The sequence below is a fragment of the Syngnathus leptorhynchus genome, chromosome 22 (genome assembly GCF_054491065.1).
Source record: "Syngnathus leptorhynchus isolate UIUO chromosome 22, UIUO_Slep, whole genome shotgun sequence".
NCBI lineage: Eukaryota > Metazoa > Chordata > Actinopteri > Syngnathiformes > Syngnathidae > Syngnathus > Syngnathus leptorhynchus.
This window is the reverse complement of record NC_141216.1, coordinates 5,093,608-5,106,644: the sequence shown is the minus strand read 5'-3', so window position 1 is coordinate 5,106,644 and position 13,037 is coordinate 5,093,608. Positions and strand designations below refer to the sequence as shown.

The 13,037-nt window shown below is 46.9% G+C and overlaps 1 protein-coding gene across 2 annotated transcripts in view; it reads left to right on the top strand.

Moving 5' to 3' along the window:
- trrap (transformation/transcription domain-associated protein) overlaps window positions 1–13,037 on the top strand; it is a 40,567-nt gene that overhangs the window by 12,342 nt on the left and 15,188 nt on the right. For both annotated transcript variants that reach the window (XM_085903369.1, XM_085903370.1), the window contains exons 34-56: window positions 48–212; window positions 287–468; window positions 579–777; window positions 2,632–2,760; window positions 3,153–3,419; window positions 3,498–3,704; window positions 4,546–4,704; window positions 4,887–5,021; window positions 5,301–5,411; window positions 5,912–6,058; window positions 7,687–7,900; window positions 7,969–8,097; window positions 8,507–8,656; window positions 8,724–8,923; window positions 8,988–9,109; window positions 9,669–9,882; window positions 9,984–10,163; window positions 10,333–10,479; window positions 10,552–10,671; window positions 11,151–11,438; window positions 11,519–11,656; window positions 11,728–11,840; window positions 12,186–12,321. In XM_085903369.1, the coding sequence (XP_085759495.1) occupies window positions 48–212; window positions 287–468; window positions 579–777; window positions 2,632–2,760; window positions 3,153–3,419; window positions 3,498–3,704; window positions 4,546–4,704; window positions 4,887–5,021; window positions 5,301–5,411; window positions 5,912–6,058; window positions 7,687–7,900; window positions 7,969–8,097; window positions 8,507–8,656; window positions 8,724–8,923; window positions 8,988–9,109; window positions 9,669–9,882; window positions 9,984–10,163; window positions 10,333–10,479; window positions 10,552–10,671; window positions 11,151–11,438; window positions 11,519–11,656; window positions 11,728–11,840; window positions 12,186–12,321 (3,852 nt within the window). The remainder of the gene's footprint in view (window positions 1–47; window positions 213–286; window positions 469–578; window positions 778–2,631; window positions 2,761–3,152; window positions 3,420–3,497; window positions 3,705–4,545; window positions 4,705–4,886; window positions 5,022–5,300; window positions 5,412–5,911; window positions 6,059–7,686; window positions 7,901–7,968; window positions 8,098–8,506; window positions 8,657–8,723; window positions 8,924–8,987; window positions 9,110–9,668; window positions 9,883–9,983; window positions 10,164–10,332; window positions 10,480–10,551; window positions 10,672–11,150; window positions 11,439–11,518; window positions 11,657–11,727; window positions 11,841–12,185; window positions 12,322–13,037) is intronic.

The following is a 13,037-nucleotide window of genomic DNA, read 5'->3' as shown; positions in this document are numbered from 1 at the left end:
ATCGACTGTATTTGGAGTTAATTAATGTGTATGTGGTTTGTACACAGAGTTTTTTGAAACACAAAGATGCCAAGCCACTAAGAGACGTACTGGCGTCCAATCCCAACCGCTTTGTCACCTTGCTGGTTCCCGCCGGCACGGCTGCCGCTGTCCGACCTGGATCTCCTTCAACCACCACAGCCAGACTGGACCTCCAGTTTCAAGCCATTAAGGTATGGCTATTACAGCCTGGAGAGTAAGACTTGGGATGTGTGTAACTTTTTTTTTTTTTTTTGCCTCCGTTTAGATCATCAGTATCATCGTGAAGAATGACGAAGGTTGGCTAGCAGGCCAACATTCGCTCGTCAATCAACTCAGACGGGTGTGGGTCAGCGAGGCCTTTCAGGAGAGACATCGGAAAGACAACATGGCCGCCACCAACTGGAAGGAGCCCAAGTTGTTGGCTTATTGTCTTCTTAGCTACTGCAAGTACGTATCGTTGACATTTTCAACAACCGTCCGGTGTAATTGTTAGCCAAGAGGACTTGAACATTTTGACTACGCTGAACTTTCCCGACCCCTTTTGCCCCAATCAAAAGGCGCAACTACTCCGAGATAGAGTTGCTGTTCCAGTTGCTACGGGCCTTCACGGGTCGCTTCTTGTGCAACATGACCTTCCTGAAGGAGTACATGGAGGAGGAAATTCCCAGGAACTACTCCATCCTCCAGAAGCGTGCCCTGTTTTTCCGCTTTGTCGAGTTCAATGACCCGCACTTCAACGACGAGCTCAAAGCTAAGGTACGGTCATTATCGACGGATGTAATTTCCTCCGCGCTTCTGATATTTCCGTCAACTGGAAATTAGAATCGACACGCAGATGGTGGCTGTCGATTTCACTTTGACGTCAAAGCTCCGGTATACAACAAATATGACCTAGTTTGCTGTTGTTAAGCATCCATCCATTTTGTCCCTTCTGAAAATCATCAATAATGCAACAAAACGCGTGACAAATGTACCCTTTGTCTAGAGGGGAAAAAAAGTTTGGCTTCGGCTTGAAACGTGTTTTTAACTGTTCTCCCCAGCGTCATAAATTATAAGGCATGAATTATGAGTTTGTCACCTCAGCCGACTTGCTTTGTTCCGCTGTGAGCATTGGCGACTTAGTTCTTTGATAGAGTCACAAAGGTCATGGTTTTTTTAAACAGTTTTTTTTTTCAGACAGCGGAGATGAATGCCTGCGTAGTCTCGACCTGACTTGCCGCCCGCTAGCATTTAAATCATTCTAGCTGCTTTTTTTTTTTTTTTTTTTTTAATTGCACGCAAATACACGCACATTTTGAGCTGGCAGAGAGTAGCTACAGCTTTTTGCACGAAAACAGGTCAGTGGGGAAGGTTTGCCCCGGCGCGCCGAAGCCAAATGACTATTTGGCAAACATGGATCTGTACATATACTTAGAGCACACATGGGTAATTGCACTCAGACTCCCAATCCTGTGATAATTCCACCGCAAACTCAATTCGAGTTTGTTTCTAACGGGTCCTCCTAGTGGAAATCGTCTTATGGTTCATTTGGGTTTTTTCCCCCCCTCATGCAGGCCATAAAGATGTTTTTTTTTTTTTTTCCAGTCGGGGTGTATATAAGTCAAGCAGACATGCGAACAAAAGCGAGCATGAAGTTGATGAAGCACATTGTTTCACGGTGCGCGGCCATGTGGTTTTGTTTCCGAACATGCGGCGCAAGCAGAGTTTGTTTACAATTCAACTGCTGTTTTATGATCAGTGTGTGCTATAAATAATTAATGCTCCTTCACAGCCCCTTCCTCTATACTATTTTTTTTGCCCTCCGCCCTTTAACTCCGCCTCTTCCCCTCAATGCCGATGATAACATTTTATTACCAATTGGCAGATCAAATTTTGCAATTTTGATTTTTTTTTTAAATAGCTATTCTCTGCTCTACACATGCACAAAGAGCTTCTGCGTGTGTTTATATGCATCAAGTCGCCTGTAGGATGACTTGATCTAATTATACGTATCACCAAAATGTGCTGTGATTGATGTCAGAGAGGCTAAGAAATGATGGGAACAGATGAGGCCGGAGAACCGACCGGCGCATTTTTCTCGCCGTCTTCATTCCCGGCCGCAGTGCCGCGCGTCCGCATTTGTATCCGTCACGCTTGCCGAATGCCTGTGAGTAATGCCCTCAACGGAGGAGGGGGGGGGAACATATGCCGGCGTGATCGTTCTTCAGCAAGCGTCGCCCCCGTCCTCCTCGATGATGGATGGAATCAGAGGGCTCATTAACAGATAGCAGCTTCTTTAATAAATGCAGTCGTTAGCTTTATTGCGGGCACCGTCTCGTGCCTTTCGCTGGCTAATCGAGCCCGCGCCGCCGTTTGCTTATTCTGCCATCAGCACTTCCCCCCGTAGTTTATCGTTTGGTTATTTTTATGTTTTTATGCCTCATGGTAGGGATTTGTATTTTCAAGAAGTCTGGCAAGTGTTCAATTTGTGGTTCTTACACTAGTGCTGTTGCGGCATTTTTCCTTCCATATACTTTACAATTAAAATGTGACCGAGAGCTGGAATATTAGCGATTAACGTTGGCTTCCTTCTCGGGAATGAATCGTAATCTGTGTTTTTCTCACCGAAAGGTGCTGCAACATATCCTGAATCCAGCCTTCCTGTACAGTTTTGAGAAGGGCGAAGGAGAGCAGCTCCTCGGCCCGCCAAATCCCGAAGGGGACAATCCGGAAAGCATTACCAGCGTCTTCATCACAAAGGTAAATTGCGCAACACTTTGAAAGCAGTCCATCTTGATTGTCTTTGCTCCCTCCAGCGATCCCACTGGTCCCATTTCATTTATTAGACCAAACGATAATTCCCGGTCTAAATGTCACAATGTGACCATGTTAAAGGTCGGCGATTTTTTTTTGTGCAGCTGTAGATTCCGTCACTTCCAAACACCTGCCCTATTTTGGCTGCTTTTCTGTCGAGTTTTGAAATTAATTTCCCCTGACAGGGTGCGCTCTCATCTGAAAGACTCGGCGGATACTGAATGCAATTAAAGTCAATTAATATTTGGATGAAATAGGATTTACATTTATATTCCCATGACTGAACACCAATTTGAATGTCAGTGTTATGTACTGAAAAAATATTCCATGTCTTTAAGGTTCTAGATCCCGAGAAGCAAGCGGACCTGCTGGACTCTCTCCGAATATGCCTACTGCAGTTTTCTACTCTGTTGGTAGAACACGCCCCCCACCACATTCACGACAACAACAAGTCCCGCAACAGCAAGCTGCGGCGACTCATGACCTTCGCCTGGCCATGCCTGCTGCCGAAAGCCTGCGTGGACCCTGCCTGTAAATATAGCGGACATCTACTTTTGGCACACATCATCGCAAAGTTCGCCATTCACAAGAAGATTGTACTTCAGGTAACGTTTTCCATTTGGGGAGTCAAACTGCGGCCCTGCCGTTTGACCAGAATAAAAAAAATCTGGGGCTTGTTTTAGGTCTTCCACAGCCTTTTGAAAGCCCACACCATGGAGGCCCGTGCCATTGTCCGTCAGGCCATGGCCATCCTCACTCCAGCTGTGCCGGCCCGCATGGAAGATGGCCACCAAATGCTGACGCACTGGACGCGCAAAATCATCGTGGAGGAAGGCCACACGGTTCCGCAGCTGGTCCACATTCTTCACCTCATCGTGCAGCACTTCCGGGTGAGTAGATGTGGAAGAATTTCAGTTCTCTGTGCGATTTCCAACGCGTCCACTTAACCAACGGGAGATTTGTTTGTTTGTTTCTCAGCGTATAAATCACATGGTTATCCCACTTTTAAAAGCCACTTTGAATTCGCACCCTATTGATGGAAGTTATTGACAGCGGGCGGAATAATGGTCCTCGGCTCCCTCGCGGCGGCCATCTTCTGCCTGTAATCGCCTTTTAAAGCAGATACATTCAGAAAGCGTGACCCGTGAAATAAGACCAGCAAAAAGGCTCATTGACCCGTCCGTGCGTTAGCGCTCGTCTTAAAACTATACGGACACTTGCTACCTCCTCATTTGATGTCCGTGGATTCACAGGTTCAGGGAAAGGGTGTTTCTGAACAGCTTTGACATTTTTTTTTTTTTTTTTGGCTCTATCTCGCTGACGGGTTGCTCTCATTGGGCCAGATGACTAATCTAATGTAATCACATCAGCATAATTGCACTGGGGGGAGATAATGACAGGCAGATGAGAGACTTTTTGAGTACGTGCACATGTGATGGACAGGGCTTAGCCTCTCTGTCGTTAAGTCCTACCCCATCGACTATAATTACCCTCAAAGTGAGAAGCGTGAATATTCTTTGTCACTAGCGGCAGCCTCCTCCTCGATCGACGTTTCATGTCTTGCTCTTTTTTTTTTTTGTCTGGATGCTTGAGAGTCCCAGTTAGGAAGCTTTACTGTTTTTGTGATTCGGGCTCACGGTGATTGCGCCTTAAACTCAGCGTAACCGGAGTGTGAAAATAAATGAAGAGCCAATTTTAATTTTGTAAATGAGCAAATGGTTACATCTGCAGGTGTACTACCCGGTTCGCCACCACCTGGTGCAGCACATGATCAGCGCAATGCAGCGTCTGGGCTTCACCCCCACCGTGACCATCGAGCATCGGAAACTGGCCGTGGATCTGGCCGAGGTGGTCATCAAGTGGGAGCTGCAAAGGATCAAAGACCAACTGGTGCGAAATACTCAAAAGCATCGATTGTCAACCGGTGGTTCGCGGCCCTCTATTGGTCCGTGGCGATATTGGCAGTGGTCCGTGAAATTGGAAATGGAAAAATGTAAAAAAAAGTTCGGAAATAAAACTGATTTATTATTTGTTTTCCCAACTACTTTCTCTTTTTGTTCGGGTTCTTCCAGCCCGATTCCGAGGCAGACGGAGGATCCAGCGGTGAAGGGACGAGCGGCGCCGTGAAAAGCGGACTCTCTGCAGATGGCGCCACTCCTGGACAGGATGCTAAAAGATTCCGTCTAGCATCGGGAACGGCCTCTACTGTGAGCTCATTTCCATCGTATTATTTGTCATGGCCACTTCCAACCGTGCAACGGTTGCCCTTGAGCGGTTTCCAGAAAAAATATTTGCAAATCAAACAACATCTCAAAACTTGCCAGGAGGCGACAGCATCATTTCTGTCATCTTTCATGCGTTTTCTCTCTCTTTTGTTTTTGTCATCGCAAACAGAACTATTTTCACTTTTGGGAACTCACTGGAGATCATCCCAAGGGCAATTTCTGTCATCTAAATCAAATCAACTCTTCTTGTTTGTTTTTTAGGTGTTTGGTCGCAGTCAGTCCATGCCGGGCACTGAGACGATGCTCACTAAACCCGTCGACAAACAACATACAGACACCGTGGTCAATTTCCTCATCCGGATCGCATGCCAGGTAAAACCTCCAACACATAAAAAGATCTTTGTAAGTGATTTGAAATTGTTTTCTCCCCTGCTTTCTATTTCAATACATTGTACGATACGACATAAATCCCAAAGCGAGACAGTCTTTCAGTTCTTTGTTGCTTAATAACAGGCGATTGTGATACTACATCAAACCCAGCAGGAGAAAAATGTCAGGGCTAATGATCAAGCAGGAGTACACAAGACTCTCTTGCCGCCAGGGTTTCATTGTCAGCGCTCGGCCTTGAACCGGCACGCTGGCTGAATGATAGTTTCCATCGTGAAGTAGCGACTCTCCTACTTGTCACATGAATGAAATGCTGGCCCGAGAGCAAACGTTCTTCCTTCTCCAGTCTCTCCTCGACCTATGTGATTTCTCTCCGCCCCGGGAAGTCCAAGTGATATTAGAAGATGAAGACTCTTTGGCAATGGCGGTGATAAGTGTCCCAACCTTTTGTTATACTCCCCCCACTGCCCCTTCTCCCTCCATAGGTGAATGACACCACCAACGTGGCCGGGTCTCCGGGGGAGCTGCTGTCTCGCCGCTGCGTCAGTCTGATGAAGACGGCCCTCAGACCTGACATGTGGCCTCGCGCCGAGCTCAAGCTGCAGTGGTTCGATAGGCTGCTCATGACTGTGGTGAGAAGGATTTTGCCAAGTACTCCACACCGTTTTCCATTTTCTTGCTTAATTGGTACACAATAATCAGAATTGGGGCCACATAAAATCTATTGTAAAAAAACGTTTGGAACTTTTATTAAAAAAAAATATATATGTTTATTGAAATTTTGTAGTTTGTATTATCTAAATGTGTATTTATTTAAATTTTTATTATTTCATTTTCGAAAAATTGCACCATGAACAGGAACACAGATTTAATTATGATGACAGCAGCAGCAGTATTCACACCCCCAAATTATTAGCGTACTATATAATCACCAACAAAGTTTTTAAACATGCACTATTCCCAATTGGCCGGGTTACCTCTTCCCAAAGGACGGCAAAAGTTTCCTCGTTCCAGCTTAGCCACTCGTCTGGCTGCTTACGCAAATGCCCGTGTGCCTTGCTATCAGTTTTACTTGAAGTGAAGCGCCAACTGCCATAATGACAAAATAATGACAGTGGCGAGATAACAAGAGTATCCGGTTTTGGCCTGCGACTTGTTTCTCAACTCCCCGTCCTCTTCATCTTAAACTCTCTGTCCTTGCCTGCAGTATCGCTAGCCGGTGCCCCCCCCCGCCTCGGTCCCTCGCCGCAACCTTCCGCTGTCATCATCTCAGCCTCTGTTTTCACTTTGTCTCCCTTATCTGTCGCTCGCCTCCGTCTTTGCTCATCTCTCGCCGGTCTGATTCGCCAGCACAGACAAGACAAGGTTATCGGCGTACCCCCAGAGTTACCCCATATTTTCTTTGTACTCCTGCAGGGATCTTTGCATCAGCTCGACTTGTCGTCTCTGCCTGTGCTTGTTCTGTACCTGCCAAGTAGCCTCTCTCTGGATTTCAGACAGACGGTGTGACAAATAAGGGTCCGCGTAGGTCTATCGCTAACAATAGTTTTTTTTTTTGTTGTCTCTCGGGGAGTATGCTGTTCATGTCCATCGGGTTAATGAGCAATGCCCTACATCAGATTAACTTTTATTATCTCATTGGATTGTCATGTCAGTGCTGGAAGGGGGGTAATGTGAGAGGGCGGGCGGGCAGGCGGGACGAGCCGTGTACACAATTACAAGCGGGCATATTCCCCCGTGCGCATGTTAAGAGATACTCGTTTTTTCGTCATACGGCGGCGGATCAATAGCGACGCTAATATCTACCCAAAGCCTTATCACCGGGGGGTGGGGGGGGGTCACCTTGTTCATTAGTCAAGATTAGCGCCGCGGTTTTGTCTCCGATTATCCTCTTGGCCTCGTCATCTTTGTGCACCTTGATTACAAGTCAGACCAAATTAGGCCCGTATGTGTGTCATCGATCTTTGCTTTAGCACAAATCGCAGCGACCTCGTTTCTTTTTCTGAGAGCGATACCTCCGTTCGCACCGTATTGATTTTGAAGTCGTCTGGATTTTCGGATTCAGGAAGGTTGGTGGTAATTGGTGATAATGACGGACAAAAGTAGTCGGACCACCCGGCCGAGAAGTGGAAGCAATCAGTCAGCCTATTTGTAGTTTCTCTGGAGATGTTTACCGCAAGTTTCTCGTGGGATAAGATCATCCTCGATATTGATTGCCGCGTCTCGTTTTTTTTTTTTTTTTTTTTTTCCTCTCTTTCAGGAGCAGCCAGCTCAGGCTAACATCTCCAACATCTGCACCGGATTGGAGATTCTCTGCTTCCTTCTGACTGTACTCCAATCACCCGCTATCCTAGCCCACTTCAAACCCCTCCAGAGAGGAATCGCCGCCTGTATGACCTGCGGCAACACCAAAGTCTTACGCGCCGTTCACTCTCTCCTCTCTCGCCTCATGAGCATCTTTCCCACCGAACCCAGTAAGGCGACCGACAACTTAAAGTGGGGATTTAAGATTGAAAGTGAAAACCGCCTTATCTCATTCCAGGCACATCCAACGTGGCATCAAAGTATGAAGAGCTGGAGTGTTTGTATGCAGCCGTAGGCAAGGTCATCTATGAGGGACTTAACAACTATGAAAAAGCCACGAGCAAAACCAACCCCACACAGCTCTTTGGTAAGTTAGACTCGCACTGACTTTTTTTTTTTTTTTTTCCACCTTTATAGAGGCAAAAAAAAAAGCTATGAGCGATGTGTCACATTTCCCCGAACTTGCAGTTGTGGTCAATAAAAAGCCTTTGGTCTCTTTATGTCACGGAGGTAGTGTAGTAATGTATCCATTTGGCTGGGAAGGCTGACATTCCAACATTTGCTCCAGGGAGCAGTAGCAACGGCGGCGGAATTGTTTTGGGGGCGTCGGGCTTACTCATACTGTGACACCATGGAACCGTCGCGTTGCAATAAAAAAAAAAAAATAATCAAGCCGAGGAGAAAAAAAAAAAAAAAAAGTGACCGTGTGGGAGTGTGTTGGTCTTTTTTTGTTTGTATTGTAATTCACAGCGCTTGACTCATTGTTTGTTTTCCAGGCACACTGATGATCCTCAAATCAGCCTGCAGTTACAATGCCAGCTACATCGATCGTCTCATCTCGGTGTTCATGCGCTCGCTGCAGAAGATGGTGCGCGAGCACCTGAGCCCCCAGCAAGCGAACCAAACAGCTACCGAGAACAGCACCGGTAAACGACGACTTTGTCAAGCCTCGCCGTAGATTTTAGCTAACCCTCGTCTTTTTTTTTTTCACAGTGACCAGCGAACTGGTCATGCTGAGCCTCGACCTGGTCAAGACGAGACTCTCCGTCATGAGCATGGAGATGAGGAAGAACTTTATTCAGGTCATTCTCACCTCGCTGATCGAGAAGTCGGCCGATCCCAAAATTCTCCGTGCCGTGGTCAAGATTGTGGAAGAGTGGGTGAAAAATAATTCGCCTATGGCCGCCAATCAGGTAAGACAAAGGAGTAAGAGAGACACGGATTGAGACAAAGTAACACTCCGCCTCCTCCTTCTAGATGCCCAATATTCGCGAGAAGTCCATCTTGTTGGTTAAGATGATGACCTACATCGAGAAGCGTTTCCCCGATGAGCTGGAGTTAAACGGCCAGTTCCTGGACCTCGTTAATTACGTCTACAGGTAATTACCGCTATTCATCATATGGCCAAGCGGCCGTGCCACGGCTGCTCAGCCGCCCTTGCATCCGTCTCATCATAAAGGATGGAAGGTCGGGCAAGGAAAAAAAAAAAAATGACACGAAGAGCCGTGTTAACCGCCAGAGCTCGCCATTTTATCCCATCGTCATCAACTGTCATCTTTTGGCCGTGACTGACGCCCATTCGAATTTTAATCAGGCAAATGCACCCACCTCGCCTTTTCCGCCCCATCTGCTCTTTGTGTCAGGAGATTTCAAATGAGCGGTAAAGCTATGATTGACAGCCAGTAATGATATTGGGATGGATAATAAAGCAGCTGTGCCCGAACAATGTTGGATCAAGCGTGGCGTCAATAGAAGCCACGTCCAGCTGTTGGAGCCTTGTCTGTGTTTTTTTTTTTTGGGTTCCTTTTATCTATACGGAACAAAATAATTGCAAACTATTTTTTTTTTTCTCCAGTACAAATGGGTCTATCATGTAAAAGGCCCTTAGAGACAAGTCACAAGTTCATCAGTAAATATTTCATCCTTGTCGCCATCCAGGGATGAAACACTGTCAGGAAGTGACATCACTTCAAAGTTGGAGCCGGCGTTTCTCTCCGGACTTCGCTGCACTCAGCCGCTGATCCGAGCCAAGTTCTTCGAGGTGTTTGACGCCTCCATGAAGCGACGAGTCTACGAGAGGCTCCTCTACATCTGTTGTTCTCAGAACTGGGAGGCAATGGGGAGCCACTTCTGGATCAAGCAATGTATCGAGGTAAGCCGTCTTTCTCGGCAACGTGCCGAGTCAGCAAATCCCAAGGCGTTACCGACTCAAATCGCAACCCGGTCGTGGTCTCATTTGCATTTTCTCGTTAGCTGCTGCTGGCGGTGTGCGAACGCAATACCGTTATCGGCACCAGCTGCCAGGGATTCATGCTTCCGTCTATCACGAACGTCATCAACCTGGCCGACAGCCACGATCGCGCCGCTTTCGCCATGGCCACGCACGTCAAGCAGGAGCCGCGGGAGAGGGAGACGAGCGAGACCAAGGAGGAGGTAGGGCGCATACGTGAAGCACCGTCTCACATCAATTAGCACATTATCCCATTAGCAGCGTGCAACATACTCTCCTCCCGGGGAGATGAAAGCATCGCTTTTCTTCTCACATCTTCCCTCTCACACATTAGTGCAAAGTGAACGCCTTTACCATTTCCTCTCTTGCCAGGATGTGGAGATTGATATCGAATTAGCGCCGGGTGACCAAACCGCTCTTCCAAAGACGAAAGACCAGACGGAGAGAGACGCCGGCAACCAGCTGCACATGCTAACCAATCGCCACGACAAGTTCCTCGACTCTTTACGGGAAGTCAAGGTAGTGAGCGAGCAATAGTTTGGAAACGATGAGAATATTTGGTTTTCATTTTTCATTTCATTTTTTTGCTAGACCGGCGCGCTGCTCAACGCTCTTGTCCAACTGTGTCACATCGCCACACCTTTGGCCGAGAGATCCTGGGTGCAACTCTTTCCTCGTCTTTGGAAGATTCTATCAGACAGGCAGCAGCATGTGAGTAGCACCAAAAATCCCAAAACGATTACACAAATATGACCTTCTTTTTTTGCCTTCTCAACTTAATGAGGGAGGATTCATTTATGCCAAATATGGAAATGAGAAGCTGGGGAAAGGGAAAGCTTTGATGAGCTGAACTAATAACCAAATGAATCTGGAGTAGAGGTTGAAAGGCCTTGATTTGAAGTGATTGAGCTCTTCAGTTTCAGAGATGATGCAGTCATGAGAATTTGAATGATGACACACTTCCAAGTCCGATGGCCGCGTTGGCTTTTTATCGCACGAGACCAGAACGCGTCGCGGTGGAAGCGAGGGCTCTTTATCTGCCGTCGGATTTCGTGTCGCTTGTTGAAAAATTCATTTGCTTGTCGATTGCTCCTCATTATTACGATATTGTTTGAAGTGACCATCAAGGCGTTTTAAAACTCAATATTTTGTGGGTGTTCATTGACCCACATTTTTATTGACCTCTGCAGGCATTATCTGGAGAAATGAGTCCCTTCTTATGTAGCGGAAGCCACCAAGCCCAGCGAGATTGTCAGCCCAGTGCCTTGAACTGCTTTGTGGAGGCCATGTCTCAATGCGTACCCCCGATTCCCATCCGTCCCTGCGTACTCAAGTACTTGGGCAAGACGCATAACCTGTGGCTGCGCTCCACTCTCATGCTGGAGCAGCAGGCCTTCGAAAAGGGTCTCAGTCTCCACACCAAACCCAAGCAAAGTGCAGAAGTTTACGAGCAGGAGAGCATCACGCCACCTCAACAGGTGAAGTGTTGATTGTCCATCATGGTGACGCATCTTTAAAAAAAAAAATCTGGAATAAAAAATGTTTGTTTTTTTTGTAGGAGATTTTGGACTCCCTGGCAGAACTGTACTCTCTCCTCCAAGAAGAGGACATGTGGGCGGGGCTGTGGCAGAAGCGATGCAAGTTCCCCGAAACCGCCACAGGCATTGCCTACGAGCAACATGGCTTCTTTGAACAGGTAAGTTGAGGTGAAGGAGTCTGTTTTTCCTTTTTTTTTTTTCTTTTAAACGCATCTAAATGGGTCCGTAGGCTCAGGAAAGCTACGAGAAAGCGATGGAGAAAGCTCGAAAAGAACACGAGAGGAGCAACGTGTCTCCCGCCATATTCCCCGAGTACCAGCTGTGGGAAGACCACTGGATACGGTAATTTGTTTCGTCATTCCCCCCAAAGAGCAGTCAAGATAATCCACAATGAAGTTATTGCATTTTTTATTTTATTTTGTACGGCACCTTCCCTCAGTTTTACTTCAGCACAATTTTCATACAAAGTTGTATTACTGATGTCGGGGAAATGTCAGATTTTATGAGCCATCTCAGTGAAACAACTTCACGAAAATAGCTTGACACAGTCTAGTTCTCCCTTCTGAACCGAATGATTCTCTTCCATCAGATTTTGTTTTTTTTTATGACTATTTAAGATTTTATTTGCATTGTGAGGCACAAAGTGTTTGTGGAGTCACCATTTTCTTTTGTTTGCTCCCTCTCCAGCTGTTCGAAGGAATTGAACCAGTGGGAACCTTTGACAGAATACGGCCAATCTAAAGCCCATTCCAATCCTTATTTAGTGCTGGAGTGTGCTTGGAGGGTTTCCAATTGGGCTGCCATGAAGGAAGCTCTAGTGCAGGTGAGGAGAAAACAGTCACCGTGTCAAATTAGCTCACTTGACTCCGCACACCTTTGCATTCACACGTACAACCAGGCGCTCGCTTTTCAAGGAAATGAAAAAGCCTGACAGAAAACGGGCACGGCAAAGAAGCGTAATCAAAAGTCCCCACGAAGAACATCACAGATGGTGCGGAACCTTCAGGTTTGAACTCGCTCAACCGGAGACTCAATTCCACTTTTTCTTTCATTTGATTCCCGGAATTGACTGCAATGTTTTATATCCCGCCAAGACCTCACGCCGAGGCGGGGAAGCAAGGTCCGGCCGGTCGCTTCGCAACCTCCAGGGCGTGTGTGCGAGAGAGAGAGAGAGAGACGGCCGTAAAGCGGCGTTAATTTATCGGCGGCACGTTTGCTAAGGGGGAAGCACGGACGGATGGAAAGTGTGTGATAGTACCTGACGTATAACAAATAATCCTACTTTGCTCTTTCAAGGAGACTTGGAACCAATCCATTGAGCCGCCCGCCGTGTCCTAAGGCGACACCTAATTAAATTGTCTCGACGGCAACACCAAGTCCACTTCATCACCTTCTTCTTGCTCTGATCCTTTCCGTCCCACCGTTAGCAATTTTAACTCGTTCAAGTAAAGACGCTCGTTTGCCCATTTACCCGCTCTTCTTCCTCCCTCGCTCCATTTGCCCCTTCGAATATTTACGACATCTCGCCGTGTGAATAAT